Here is a 15,067-nt window from a genome sequence, read left to right on the forward strand (position 1 = left end):
CTAGAAAATGACTTAGAAAATGTTTTACAATCTACAAAAAATGTTAAAACTGAAATAAATATTGTTGAAAGGAATTGTGATAACTATCTTGTGCACATAGAAAATTTTATGAGAGAGAAAAGGATCAAGATTATTGTTCCTCATAAATTTATGAACCTCGAGTTATTTGAAAAAGAGGGCTTCCATTTCCCAGAATGGTTCGAAACTCAGGGACTCTCCACACTGGTACAGATGAAGGGTGACTGGTATCCTGACTTTGTGAGAGTGTTTTATAATAATTTGAAAAATGTAAATGGAGATATTCAGTCTAGAGTAAAGGGGGTCAATATCTACATTGACAACAATGTCTGGCTGCAAGTAGCCGGATTGAAAGCTGAAGGTTTATTCTCACATTTACCGAATTCTGAAACAAACCGATGGTTGAAAAAGAGAGATGTCTACAGGAATTGGCTAAGGTTCCCGAGTAGATATACAATTGAAAGAATATATGTGCATGAAGGACTAAATAAAGAAGAAAAGATAACAACACACCTTCTTGCATGGGTAATACTGCCGGGAAGGTTATTGCAAGACATAATGATGACTGAAGATGTATTTCTGCTATATGCCATTAAAAATGATGTCCCCACCAACTGGGTGGAAGTGTTGAAAGACCACATGATAGAAGCTGGACTTAATCAATCACAATATTTGCCATATGTTGTGTTCATAAGCAAAATCTTAACTCTTCAAGGCGTGGACGTTAATGGGGAAAATAAATGCTCTTGCAATTGCACAAATATGATTAATAGAAACACTCTGGCATCTATTGGACTGGTGAAGACTGTGAAGGGATGGTGCTTCAAAGGTGAAGAAGATTCAGTTCATAGCTCTGGAAGCACACTTGCACTGAATGAAGAACGCACAAATTTCTTTCCAGAAACAAACTTTGAGTGATTCGTTGTTGAGCAATTCAGACATATAAATGAAAGTGTTACAACGCTTGAGGGGAAGATAGACAATGTTCACCAACAGAGAGTAAATAATTTTTCTGGTGGTTTTGAGTATTGAAGACTCTATGGATATGTCTAACTCAGACTAGGGTGTTGATGTCTTTGTATGAAGTCTATGTTTTATCTTAATAGTTGTTTGTGGTTCTCATGTTTTGTTTGTAGTGATTGGCATTAAATGCCATAGTTTCTTTTTGGTTTATATCTGATTGTAATCATTGTTTAATCATGAATGAAATCAGAATTTTTGTTTTTCAATTTGTATGTGAATGACTTGTTGCTAATAATAAATTAATCAGATTGGAAACAGATTACATTGTGTGTGTATGCAACTTGATATATTTCACTGTTACATTTACATCATTGCATACTCATACATTATCTCTATCGATTACTGTACTGCACTGTTACTAAATTACTTGATCTAGTTAAGCCTACAAGGTTATGCAGGAACAATGTTTGCTGGCTGAGCTAGAATGGAAAATATACAAGACTCTGCAGCAAAGAAATTGATTATGATAGAAATCTAATTGACTGTATTTCGTAATTGGGTTTGAAGATTCCAAACCGTTATTATCTGATATCTTCTAACCTTGATTTACTATTTGTTGTTTGTTTATGCATCTAATATCTCTGTGTTTATCCGTTGTGAATAAGTTTATGAGATATTAAGTGTTTTAAATTGTTTTGGTGATTGAAATTGTATCAATTATGCTATGATATTACTATTGTATATTTGCTCTGCTACAATGCTTGAATATGCTTTTATATGCTCTAATATATACTCTAATTGTACTTCATTGTTCATCTGTGATTTGAGATTGAAACATGCATAATGACAGAGGGAACATTGCATATTGCTGATAAGTTCACATGTTTCCTTTAAGGGGGAGAAAATATTACTGTCATGTGAATATCATTGATAGGGGGAACATCAAGTTATTTTTTATATCTTAACTGATGCATATCTATATGTTTGGTTATTTGTGTTTCAATTACTCTGTATACCTTTTTTGATAATGCCCAAAGAGGGAGAATTTGATTGGAATATTGTGGATAATCTGTGATTGTGCTTGTACAACATGATTTTATTAATCATGGTTGTGCATGATAAAAAAAGGGGGAGATTGTTGAGATTGTTGATAGGGGGATCACAGGTTTAGCTGAACTCACAATCTCAGTGATAACTGTGTTTTTGATGATGACAACACATAATTAATAATAACACATGTATGTACTGTGTTATACATGTCATATGCTTTTGATTACTATGTTATATCTGTTAAAGCATATTATGTGAATATTATTGTGTTGATTACTGCATACCAGTGTGATTAATATGTGTTTTTATTTGTGGATGCATAACATAAGTTTTCGGAAATGAAAATCCACAAGCACTTGGGTTGAATTTTAAAGTGTGGCAAAACAACAGTTTTAAGTCGATTACATTATGGTTCAAATCGATTAAAACTCGTGAGTTTGCACAAATACTTTTCAAGTGTGCTGTGAGATATTTTGAGAAGAAAAGTTTTCAAAAATGTGCTAAGTGTTTTCACTTAATCAATTGCTTGCAACGTGTATTCAACTAAGTTTGTTGTTAATTTGAAAATTGGTTAAATGTTTGACATAACTGTAACAACAGTCATATTTTTAAATATGTTGACCAAACATTTATGACAAATCGATTGTATTAAATGTATGTTCAATTAATGCATTTGGCTGCTATTATTATGTTATAGCTATCAAATGTATTCGACTACGTTAAGAGCTAAATCGATTAAAATGTGTCTGATGTGTGTAATACTATAAATTGATGCTGATTTGAATTCTGTAAGAACTTTTGGAAATTAACACTTTCATATCTTTCAAAAAAACGCTGTGTGATCTTATAGAGGAAAGAAAAGCTCCAAGAACCAAAGATTGATCGTAGTGATCAAAGACTTGAAGGTTTCTTGCGAAGCAAGGTTTACTGGATTTGGACGTCTGATCTATATGCACAAAGAGGTGTACAATGCTTGATCAGGAAATCTGCAATCGTGAAGATTGGCTGGTGTTCCCTGTTGTGATTACAGGAAGAAGAACTGTATTCTTGACTTTGAGGGTGACTCAAAGGATTTGACAGCAGAAGAGGGTGTTCTTGCTGCGTGTCTGTATTATTTACTACCTATATTTAGATTAGTGGGTTAGGGAGATGTTTTACATTTTGATGTGAGGTCGCTGTAAAAACCTTGATGTAAAAACCTAGATCATTATAGTACATTGGCTTCCAACTCAGGTTGATTGGAAGAACAATGGATGTAGGCTTGGCTAAATCAGTGTTTGAATTCTTTCTTCCCTATCTCTACATATAATCGATTAGTCTGTCATTGCATTCGATTAAGTGAACTACTGCATTACATACCATTTTACTTGTAGTTCAAGAAAAGCGTAAAGACATCCTATTTTGCGAAAAAGATTTTGAAAGCTTATATTTTTACACATCACCAATTCACCCCATCTTGGTGTGAGAAACTAAGCCGTTCTTTTTTTATTTTATTAAAAATACCCAGACAAAATTGAATGTTGACAAAGACTCAAACTTCATAAGTGAAGCGAAAATGAATTAAAAATATTAAAATTTCAAAAATATTATATATTTTTTTAAAGTATTTAAAATTTATTTGAATATCTTAAAAAATTTCATAAATTTTAATTTCATTATCATTATTTTACCTAAACAAATAATTTTAAAGTAAAAAAGTTAAAATTTTCAAATAAATAAATTATCCTTTTAAATGACTTCATCCAAACTATAGCATAAGCCTTTTTCAAATCCACTGTTGTAAGATAAAAAAATTTGCATGACACATGAAATGAGAAAACAAAAATCACCAAACATGACAACCATGCTCTCAATTTAGGATTAATGAGATAACTTATTGTTGATTATTTTATTTGAATTTTGAAATTTAAAATTTTTCTCCAAGTCTTCACTCATTTTTTTTTTCACATTTATACTAATAATATTATTCTCTTTTGATGAAGTGATTGACTTCATCTTCTTAATATGCAAGGTTATATTATCATGTTATCAGTATAAATAAAATAGTTTTGACAATTAATAATAAAAACTAGTTAATCTTTGTTGTCTTATAAAGATGAAAATTTTATATATGTAAAAAGAAAAATACAGCAAAAGTGATTTTTTATTTAAAAAAATAATAATTTCTGAAATATTGTAATTCTTCAAAAGTGGACTCCTATACAAGGTTACTTTTTGTACAAAAAAATAGAGCAAAGTGGAAGGTGTAAATAGAAAACAAAATACCAGCAAATAAAAAAAAGGAAGTTACTGCAAATAGAAACCCTGCTCATTCACACACAGATATACAATAAAGAAAAATAAAATTATTAGAATGTACATAAACCCTGAAATTTCCCTTAAAAAAGCGACAATTTAATTTCACTTAAACTATTATTAATACAAGCTATAAGAACAACCAACAATAAGTTACAAATAAATTTTAAGCCTAATTAAGTTTAGAGTCTCTCATAAAATTTAAAACATTCAGAGTGTTTATTAGTTTCCTTAATTTCAAATTTTCATGATTTTGTAGTTTTATAGTCTTATAATTTTTTAATTTGGTATTTTGTTTACAATTTGATATTTCATAATTTTATAACTATATATTATTATATTACGTAATTAACGAAAGAACATGGTCATAAAAACTTAATTAGAAAAATTTTAAAGCTTAATAGAAAAAAGAATTTAATAAAGAGTGGATGAGAAGTTTTTTAATTTATTAAACTAACTCTTAAATCTTAATGTGGTAAATCCCATGAGAACTACTGCAAGGGTTACTGGTAATTTGAAGATCTAAGGTGAAAGATAATAAACCAAACCAATCCATTGATTATGCAACAGTGATTGGAAATCGAGAAGGTTTGAACAAAATTGGAGACACCTATTAATAAAAGAAAAAGGATAAGTTATTTTTAATATTTGAATATTTTAATTTAATCTAATATTTTTAATTATAAAATAAAACTAAAAATGTTAAATTTGTTCACACCAATAAATCTAAACTAAAAGAGGATGAATTGGATTAAAAAGATTTTAATACATTTGTTTAAAAAATAATATAGAGAATTATTTTAATGGATTTTTTCAATCATTTATAGATATAAAGAATGAGTAATGAAAGGAAACAATAATCACATAAGAATTTATCTCTGATTCGATTTAAAAAATCCTAAGTCTTATTCTAAACAATCTTAATTTAAAAAGATTTTCATTATGATGATTTTGAATTTATACAAATTCATATAAGTACTCTTAAACTCTAACAATTAAAGAGTAAACTTTTGCCAATAATATTACAAGCAATCAGGCTAAAAAAAGGAAGGTACTCTTCCAGAATTAAAACCAAATCCAGATTTATAGAATCCTTATCGATGTTATTAATAATTATATATTAATGTAACATGTTAATGACATACAATTACACTAAATTATATTATTTCAATAATCAATTATGATATTTTAACCTTATCCAAAGTAACTAGTTGGAACATAATCAAAACTTAAATTCACTTAATTGTTTGATCCCTTTCAATAAAAATATAAAATATGTACACAATTTAATCTAGTTGCAGAAATTAATTTTTATTGTGTGTAAGTGCAAGCAAGCGCTGTTGTTCCCGCCACTTCTATAGTCTCTGGCGGACCTCCCGCTTCTCTAACAAACTCAGTCACTCACGCTCTGTTTGCCCTTTCAAATCACTCACTCGGTTCATTCATTCATGCTCGCATTGCATTTTCGATCATCTTTTGGTTCTTCTTTTCGTCTTTCTTTCTGTTTCTCTCGAACTGTTAGGGTTCCTTCTCTCGTCTCTTTCCCTCTTTCTCTCTTCTCTGTCCCTCTCCGCGTCATGTCTAAGCCACCATCCGCCTTCGACGCTCTCATGGCCGCCGCTAAGAAGAATTCCAAATCCAAAACATCCAAGCTTTCATCACCTCCCAAGAAAAGAAAATCTCCACTCTCCACTTCCTCACAAAACCCTAGCAACCCCAAATCTCCCAAACTGCCTTCTCCGCCCATAACCGTTGAACCGGAGCAAGCAGTTAAACAGGAAGAAGTTGCTAAACCAGAAGCTGTTAAGCCGGAACCGCGGAAGGTACGCCAACTGTCAACGTCTTCTTCGAAGGGGAAGACGGAGGAGCTGAAGAAGCAAGTTGCGCAGCTGAAGCAGAAGCCTTCCAGTTTCGATCCCGCTTCGATGATTGCATGGGAGAAGGGAGAGCCCGTGCCGTTTCTCTTTCTCGCCTTGGCATTCGATATGATTTCTCAGGAAAGTGGAAGAATAGTTATCACTGACATTGTTTGCAATGTGCTGCGGACTGTGATGCTGGCCACGCCGGAGGATCTTGTTCCCGTCGTTTACCTCTCCGCAAACCGGATTGCGCCTGCTCATGAAGGGTTGGAATTGGGAATCGGCGAGTCGATCATTTCCAAGGCGCTCGCGGAGGCTTATGGAAGGAACGAGAATTGGATTAAGACTCAGTATCAGGTGACTGAATTTAGATGTGTCCTTTTGTTCTTTCTTTGTTTAGTTGGATTTGACCGTGGAAGATCATTGTTAAGAGGCGGTTTCAGTTCTTTTGGTTTGCTAAGAATTGGTATCGGGTGACTGAGTTTTTCTTCCATTCTTGCTGCTAAGACGATTTTGACCGAAGGGTATTTTATTATTGACAGAAAAAAGGTGATTTGGGCTTGGTTGCCAAAGAGAGCCGTTCATCTCAACCTATGATGTGGAAGCCTGAAGCATTAACCATCAGGAAGGTTTTCAACACTTTTCGCCTTATTGCTAAGGTATGTTAGCATTGATTTTGAATATTGTGCATTTTGTTGTCCGCTTATTCACATTACATCTCAACCTTTTCCTCAAGCCTGTGGTTTATTGTTTTTAAATATAAACAAATTACGTTAAAATTGAGGTTTATTGAAATCGCACATGATCCCCCAGTCAACAACAATCTCCCTTGCAGGCAATTACACAGTCTAATATGTTTCTGTTGGGTTTATTTCAAACAAGTAAATGAGTTTATTGCAGGGTTTAAAAAAGGAGGGTTATTTACTTTCTAAATAGCAGTGCCTAGTCTTTTGTCGACGAGCTGCATCTATAAGTTCTACCCATGCATGGATCAATTTGAAATTATTATTACAACGTGGAGTGATTGAGGAAACTAAGCACAACGTGGCCATGGCCCTTTGCTTTAGGATAACCTCGTTTTAGTGCATTCACATGCGGTATAACAGCATGAATGGTAAAAAGAGAGTAGAGAATTTGCAAAAGTAAATTCTGAGTAAACTGGTATTGAAGACTTGGAGAGCGTAATTGGTCTCTCTATCATAAGTTGTGCATAGAGCACATCAGTCATTTTCAGCTCATTTTTTTGATACTCTATTATGGTTAGAAGTTTGTTGGAGTTTAATGTGCCTGGGATGGAGGTTCGTTTGTGTCTTTTGTTGAAGCCATGGCTTATTGAAAGCTATGTTATACGTTTCTTTTCATCTTTAAATTTCTCGAAATCTGTTTGGTGAGCATGTTAGAAGTTACTATGGCTGGGTGTATGTCCTGCAAGGGAAGAAAGGAGGAATTTGTTGTTGGGATTTGAATTGAATACATATTTGTGTATAACTGAATTTTTCTAAATAATGCTGATACTTTTTCTTTATTTCTAAATGTGTACAGGAATCTGGAAAAGACAGTCAAGAGAAAAAAAAGAATCATATCAAGGCACTTCTTGTTGCTGCAACTGACTGTGAACCTCAATATCTAATTCGTTTGCTTCAGGTTGAAATTTTAATTCTTCATTGAAGCTTGCTGGTGTGGGCTTACTTATTCATGTTAATTGCATCTTGTTCTTGTTTTCTAGACGAAGTTGCGAATTGGTTATGCAGAGCAAACTCTATTGGCTGCACTAGGCCAAGCTGCGGTATACACTGAAGAACACTCTAAACCGCCTCCTGAAATTCAGTCTCCTTTTGAAAAGGTAAGCTAATGTTATTGAACTGGGAAATATGGTATAAGAGTGAATTGGTTTACATGGCCTAGTCTTGTGAGTTCATGTTGAATAGCAATATTCGCCTTTGGGTTTTAAACATTTTAAGTGGTTCTGAACTAAATTTTTTGGGGTAGGGTGCTACTGCTGCTGTAGTTGGTATCAGTGATTTCTGATGAAGATACCACCCACCTTTTCCCTATTCTGCATTTTAGGAAACATTGGGCAGAGATTCATTATATTTCATTTCCTATTATATATATATATATATATATATATATATATATATATATATATATATATATATATATATATCATATATGTATAAATATATATTTATTTCTGGTTTCATTTTGCATCAGGCTTCGGATATTGTTAAACAAGTCTATTCTGTTCTTCCTGACTATGACAAAATAATATCTGCACTGCTTACGGAGGGTCTATGGAAGCTTCCAAAGACTTGTAAATTTACTCCAGGTGTTCCAATTAGACCTATGCTATCAAAGGCAGCAAAAAGTGTAACTGAAGTTCTGAACAAATTCCAGGATGTGGAATTTACCTGTGAATACAAATACGATGGAGAGCGTGCCCAGGTGATACTTCATGGTCAAGTCTTCCATCCGAAACATAACTCTTGTAATATTAATTATGTGCAATAACATTATCTGCATTGAAACAGATACATTACTTGGAGAATGGTTCAGTTGAGATTTACAGTAGACAAGCAGAACGGAACACCGAGAAGTTTCCTGATGTTGCTGCTGCAGTTTCAAGGTAAAAAAAAAAAAGCTTTATTGGGAATGATATATTTGAGGTCTGGTTCAGCCTTTTTGGGTAGCACACTTCCTAACAAGAGGAAGTTGCATTTAGTAAACAATCACTTGTAATGACCATTTTCTGTCAGTGAACAGGTTGAAGAAAACAAGTGTATCTTCATTTATTCTTGATTGTGAAATTGTTGCATATGACCGTGCAACACAAAAACTTCTTTCTTTCCAGGTAATTGTAATGCTGTTTTTCTTTTTGGATGTTAGTACATTATCAGAAACCTTTTTATACCGGCAGTTAATCAATATTAGGTCCTTTGGTATGTTATGCCTGTGTTGTCTTTCCTATCTTGGTGACACAAGTTTTCGGTTTCTGATATTTTTGTTCTGGGATTTGAATTAGACATGACTTGAAAGAAGAAAATAATGTTTTTTTAACTGATACATAGAAAGTTCTCTAGTATAGAATAGATAGGACATGTATCACAGTTAGCTATCTGCTCATCTATATCCCTTATAATGGAAAATTGCATTTACATTTATGACCTGCACTTATATATGACATGTTATCAAGGGCTTCACATTTAAATTCTCTTTGACTCTTTCAAGAACATGTTTGTTTTTGACAGACCCTCAGTACTCGAGCTCGCAAGAAAGTAGAAATTGAAGATATAAAGGTTAATGTTTGTGTATTTGCTTTTGATTTGTTGTATCTAAATGGCCAAGAACTTCTTCAGGAAAACCTTAGAGTCCGCAGAGAGGTACCTACTTTTATCTTTGCTCTGTCAATAGTTTCATGTTTTTTATTTCTTTATTATGTAGCTTAGTCCTTGGATAGAGAAGGCTGACAGTTGTAAACCTAAAAGCTGATCCAGCTTTTGAGATACATTTTTTAGTTTGGTAGTGTTAGGACTCAAGGGCAAGAGGAGAGTCCAACATTAAAAACTAGTCTATTAGGTAGAAGAACCTCAATGGTAAGTATCATATTAAGTAGTTCACCCTACTCATTGTGGGACTCCTAACATTTTCACCCCTTTTAAGGACTGACATCAATCATCAATTAGTATTTTTGTTTGCACCAATTGTTACGACTTAGCACAGGAGGAGAGCTCAACCTAAAAAACCAAGTCCATTAGTTGGGAGAACCTCAAGCTTTAAGTGAGTAATGTGAGGATTTTGCATGAATTGTCAAATAACTTTGACAAATATTAGGTCTTGTAATAATGAGATAAATGTACCTCCATTATCTTTATAGATATGAAAAAGTTTCACCTTAGTCCACAATCAAATTTTGATTTAACAAACCCAATAGGTTGTTCCATGTAAATTTCATCAATAAACAATGAAAGGAAAACATTTTTAATGTCAAGCTAATGAAGTGGCCGATGGCAAATAACAACCATTGCAAAAGAAAGGCCTAGCAAGTATTCTAGTGCATATAAACTTGTGTATATCCTTTGACCACCAAGCTTTGAGGTGCTCAACTTCATCACTAAGTCCAACTTTAACAACATAAACCCAACCACAATCTTCTTTCTAGATGGAATAGGAACAAACTTCCATGTGCCATTGCTTGGGAGAATGTGCACTTCATCAATCATAGATGTGCTTCATCAATCATGGCTTATTGCCATTCAAGATGAAGTGTTTCATTAGTAGTTTTAGGAATCATGGTACAGACAAAGAAGCAACAAAAGAACATGATGGAGACAATGATAAATTGAAAAGTTATAAATAGGATATGGATTAAACTCATAAGTCAACTATTACTTACGAAGGTTAACCCTCCACAGATTGAGAAATACAACCCTTGGCCCCTTAGAAGATTGACCTTGATGGTTCAATTTTTCAAATTTAAGTCTCAAATGCTCTTGGTACTCATTGGAAAACTTGGTAACAAGAAATGTGCACCTAGAAGATGTCGACAAGACGAACGACATGTAATTCCACATCAAGAAGGTGGCACATTAACTCAGATGCCTGATAAAGGACAATTAGAGATTGGAGCAAGGCAGCCTGTCACAAAGCTTTTGTTCATGTCATCACCAAGGTTGCGGTGGGTCATGCTCTTCAAGACACACCTAACCCTAACTTAGCTAGGAAATACGGTTTTGGACTGTGGTAGTAGACAACTGATACTGGTGGTCCGACAACAGGGCACTAATTTTGACGTCAAATTGGTTGTAATAAAAATCAGCCAGTTGCTTATATATATATATTCTATAACAGTAAACCCTTAGGCTAGGACACCCAAATTACAGCTTTATGAAAACTGTACAATACAGTAACAATCATAATTTTAACAATACTTGAGCATTGAGACTCTTCCACCTAATGGACTAGTCTTTTAGGTTGGGTTCTCTTGATTAAGTCCTAACAGGTAGGGAAACTAATTGATTTCTTTCACAATGTTAATTTAATGTTATTTACTCATTGAATTTATTCAATAAATCATGGCCTTCTATACAAATAAGAGCAACTTATTGATGGGTATCTGTTTTCTCTCTGCAGCATCTTTATGCCTCTTTTGAGGAAGAATCTGGTTTTCTCCAGTTTGCAACAGCATTAACTTCAAATGATGTTGAGGAGATACAGAATTTTCTTGACCAAGCTGTTGGTGCTAGGTGCACGTTTTCTTCTAGATAGTTTTGAATTTAAAATAATGCATTATTTCAGCATAATGTATGATACTCTGCAACTTATGCTAATGAGATTTACTATTAGTATTTGATAGGAATACGAAGATTGGACTAATTAGTCTGTTTGTTTTTCCATTCAATCAGCTTGAACTTTAATGATACGTTAGACAAGGATTTTTCTGAATGTGCTTTATTTAGTTATCAGGACAAACTGGCAAAACAAACTGACTCTTGATTATTTATTGTTCAACAATCAGATGTTTAAAATTTGTTTTTCTTACTATAATTTGAATGAGAATTTGTCATTAATATTCGGTGTCTCTTGATTCGTAGTTGTGAGGGATTGATTATTAAGACACTAAATGAGGACGCTACATATGAACCTGCCAAGCGATCACTCAACTGGCTAAAACTGAAGAAAGATTATATGGACAAGTAAGGATGTGTGTTCTGACGTTCATATTTCTTAATTCTTTATTATGAATTTCTGTTTACTCATCAGTTCTAGTTTACAGTTTAGGGGACTCTGTAGACTTGGTACCTATTGCTGCTTTCCATGGGCGTGGAAAACGTACAGGTGATCATGAGTATACTCTATAGTGTGATGTGGCTTATGTTACTCGTCTTTTTTAACAGCGTGTATGAAGAAGGCTATGTCTTTGGGATTTAGATACACTGCTATTGTAAACCCTTAGCTTAGAGAGGTTTGAATGAAATAGTGCCATGTCTTGTAGGAGTTTATGGTGCCTTCCTCCTTGCTTGCTATGACAACAATAATGAAGAATTTCAAACTATTTGCAAGATTGGTTAGTATTATTTTAATTTTGTAGTCACTGCCGAGTTCATTCGTTAAGATTCTTTCTCTTAATCTTCTTGTTATGGTGGGCAGGAACGGGTTTCTCTGAATCTGTACTTGTAGAACGTTCTTCCAGTCTTCGCTCTCAAGTGATTTCCAAGCCGAAGGTCCCAGCCTCTTCTTTCACTCTTACCCTTTTCTAGTCATGCTTGATGTTTTTGAAATTACTTTAAACCGCTCTTTGATTTCAGTCATACTATAGATTTGGGGAAACAATCAATCCTGATGTCTGGTTTGAAGCCAGTGAGGTGAGAGTTATCCTGACTTTTCTTGGCGATTTCACTATTATTGTCTTTTCCAATTGTGCTGTAGCCTACCATCATTATAGAGTCATCTTATCTCTTACTGGTATTACTGTGTCCTTGTTTTAAATTTCCCAGTACTTCAATGGAATACATGGAAGAACATTCATACTGTTGGGAATACTATCATAGTTTGATGCCACTCGAATGTGGCTGAATGATCTCCCAATGTGATCGAGTAGGGATTATATGCAACCTTGTTCTTGACATTACTTTCTAGAATAATGAGCGCAGTTGGCAAAGCATTACTAATAATAGTGGGAAGGATAATGGGCATATGGCAATTCTAGTTTTAAATAAACGGTGAAAGCTCGTATGTTGTATTTGGTAGAGAAGAACGAAACACGTTTGATGAAAATAAAATAGGAAAGTAGAAATATATAAGAAATAAAATAGAAAGTTGAAGATGATTGGTTGAAGAGAAATAGAAAGACGAGTGAAAGTAAGTGAAAAATGTTAGTATGTTCCATTTTTTTCAAACTGGTTTCACTCACCAACAATCTACACTAATTTCATCTTTTTTGGTTCCCTAAAAAAATCATGCCACTGGAGTTGAAACGATTTTTCCAGTGCCTTATTTTTAATTGTATATTTTTATCCAATAAAATCGTATTATGCTCTTTCTAGCAATCTTTTTATGCATTAGTTGTATGTTACCTTATTTCATCCAGGTGTGGGAGGTGAGAGCGGCAGACCTGACCATTAGCCCTGTCCACCGTGCTGCAGCGGGCATAGTAGATCCGAACAAGGTAATAGAATGAATTGATGTGTAACATTGTTTAATTATTGATAATAGCTGTATTTAATTTTTTTGGTTGGCATTTATTTTTTTTGAAGGGCATCTCTCTTCGATTTCCAAGGCTGGTTCGAGTCCGGCATGACAAAGCTCCTGAACAGGCCACATCATCTGAGCAGGTAAAGTGCAATCTATTTTATCTGACCAACAATGATAGAAGATTGAAAAAATAGTAATGGGAACTCAAATTGATTATTTTTGGTCTTGTTTCGATTGCTTTGCAGATTGCTGAGTTGTATAAAGCTCAAAAACACAATCAAGCGAATAAACAAGATGACGAAGATGAAGAAGATTATTGAGCGGAAAATTTTTCCTCTTTTTCCTGCTGAAATATAAAATGTAAGTTGCATATGGCTGATGATCGCATGAGAGAAAGATGTGTATATGCGAAATTTTGCCTAAGCTTAGGTCAGAGAGCATGACTGCACGTTTAACATTATTTGAAAATTCGATGTACAACGTAGAAGAAGCTCATGGAGGGCCCCAAAAGTAGACATTTGCGCTTAAACCATGTTAATTCCTGTCTACAATTCTGTTTTGTTCTTGTAACATGATGCTGTAGTTTAGGCGGTTAGCATTGACGGAAACAGTTCACAATATTAGTCCATGTGTCATAAGATTTAGCATGGCACGTCTTGTGGAGCTTTATCTTTCCGTTTTCAACTGTAAAACTGTTGTATTGAACTTTCTTTTTAACTGTACATGACTGTTTTGAAAAATCTAATTCTAATTGCATGAACCTGACTCAGAAGATAAGATTAAATATTATTTCCGTCGTGGAGTTTATTAGAGAAAAGGACTGGGTTCAGTGATTGCTCGAAGGATGTGAGATATGCCTAATGTTTAGAACAAGAGTTCATCTTCCAAGTCATCCGTGTTCTGTGGAATAAGACCCTAAACCCTTTTCACTTCGATCCCAGTTTAAGGTTCTGCCATTGGTCCAAACTCTTTCGTTTCTTACATTTCTTTGTCTTTTTTTTACCCTCCTTTGGAGAGCTTGCGGCATTTGGTTTAAACCTTGAATTTTCTTTTCTTCTATGCAGACTGGAAATGTCTTCAATCTTTGAATTTTCATTTGTTCTTTGAACATAGACGGGGTTACTTGTCGGCCCGACGTATAACTATGGGCCTGGGCTTTATTTGGTTAAAACCGTCTTTGAGATTGTTCTAATTTGGCTTTATTCGGCCTAATGTTGACCGAAGCTTCAACCTCTCTTGTCTTTTAAGGCACGAGTCGCGTCATTTGCGCTGCCTGTGTTCACCGTTCGGAAGAGGCTTAGCGTGTTTTCTAGGACTTCCTTGTTGCCCTCACCGGCAAGGATATATTGATGTAAAGTTTAATTAATTACACAGCTAGCTGGATGAAAACAACGTCGTTTCTATTTTAATTTCTCGATTAAGAAACTAACTTTCTATAGCTGGCGCTAACCGCGCAAAAGAAGAGAGATATACAGTAAATAATCCCTGGTTAAAATGCCACAAAACATTAGCTTCTTGAACAGTAACAGTGACAAGTGCTGGATAAAGTTTACGTTTGAAAAATACGTGAAGTACGCAACACTTTTAGCCAAATTCTTGCAGCCTCTGCATTCTACCTGTCTGCTTTGAAGAAGACTGTCCATGTGATTTCCCTTGACCTGACCTTCACACTGTTATAGAACATGGCTAGA

The 15,067-nt window shown here is 34.1% G+C and overlaps 1 protein-coding gene across 1 annotated transcript; it reads left to right on the top strand.

Annotated features, from left to right (window-relative positions):
* The first annotated feature begins 5,633 nt into the window (after positions 1-5,633).
* LOC108340660 (DNA ligase 1) lies at positions 5,634-14,093 on the top strand. Its single transcript, XM_017578176.2, has 17 exons — positions 5,634-6,542; positions 6,728-6,844; positions 7,728-7,829; positions 7,912-8,028; positions 8,400-8,630; positions 8,717-8,811; positions 8,949-9,036; positions 9,434-9,565; positions 11,316-11,428; positions 11,777-11,878; positions 11,959-12,020; positions 12,178-12,249; positions 12,333-12,406; positions 12,491-12,547; positions 13,273-13,350; positions 13,439-13,516; positions 13,622-14,093. The coding sequence occupies exons 1-17, from the start codon at positions 5,775-5,777 to the stop codon at positions 13,694-13,696; spliced, it is 2,361 nt and encodes a 786-aa protein (XP_017433665.1). The 5' UTR covers positions 5,634-5,774; the 3' UTR covers positions 13,697-14,093.
* Positions 14,094-15,067: the final 974 nt, after the last annotated feature.

Source organism: Vigna angularis, chromosome 5 (genome assembly GCF_016808095.1).
Source record: "Vigna angularis cultivar LongXiaoDou No.4 chromosome 5, ASM1680809v1, whole genome shotgun sequence".
In the NCBI taxonomy this organism is placed as follows: domain Eukaryota; kingdom Viridiplantae; phylum Streptophyta; class Magnoliopsida; order Fabales; family Fabaceae; genus Vigna; species Vigna angularis.

Bases quoted from the DNA above. Each gene is read 5' to 3' on its own strand.
- LOC108340660 (XM_017578176.2), top strand. From the start codon at position 5,775: ATGCTCGCATTGCATTTTCGATCATCTTTTGGTTCTTCTTTTCGTCTT. The intron at 8,812-8,948 runs GTAAAAAAAAAA...GTCAGTGAACAG, and splicing joins GTTGCTGCTGCAGTTTCAAG to GTTGAAGAAAACAAGTGTAT. The intron at 9,566-11,315 runs GTACCTACTTTT...TTCTCTCTGCAG, and splicing joins ACCTTAGAGTCCGCAGAGAG to CATCTTTATGCCTCTTTTGA.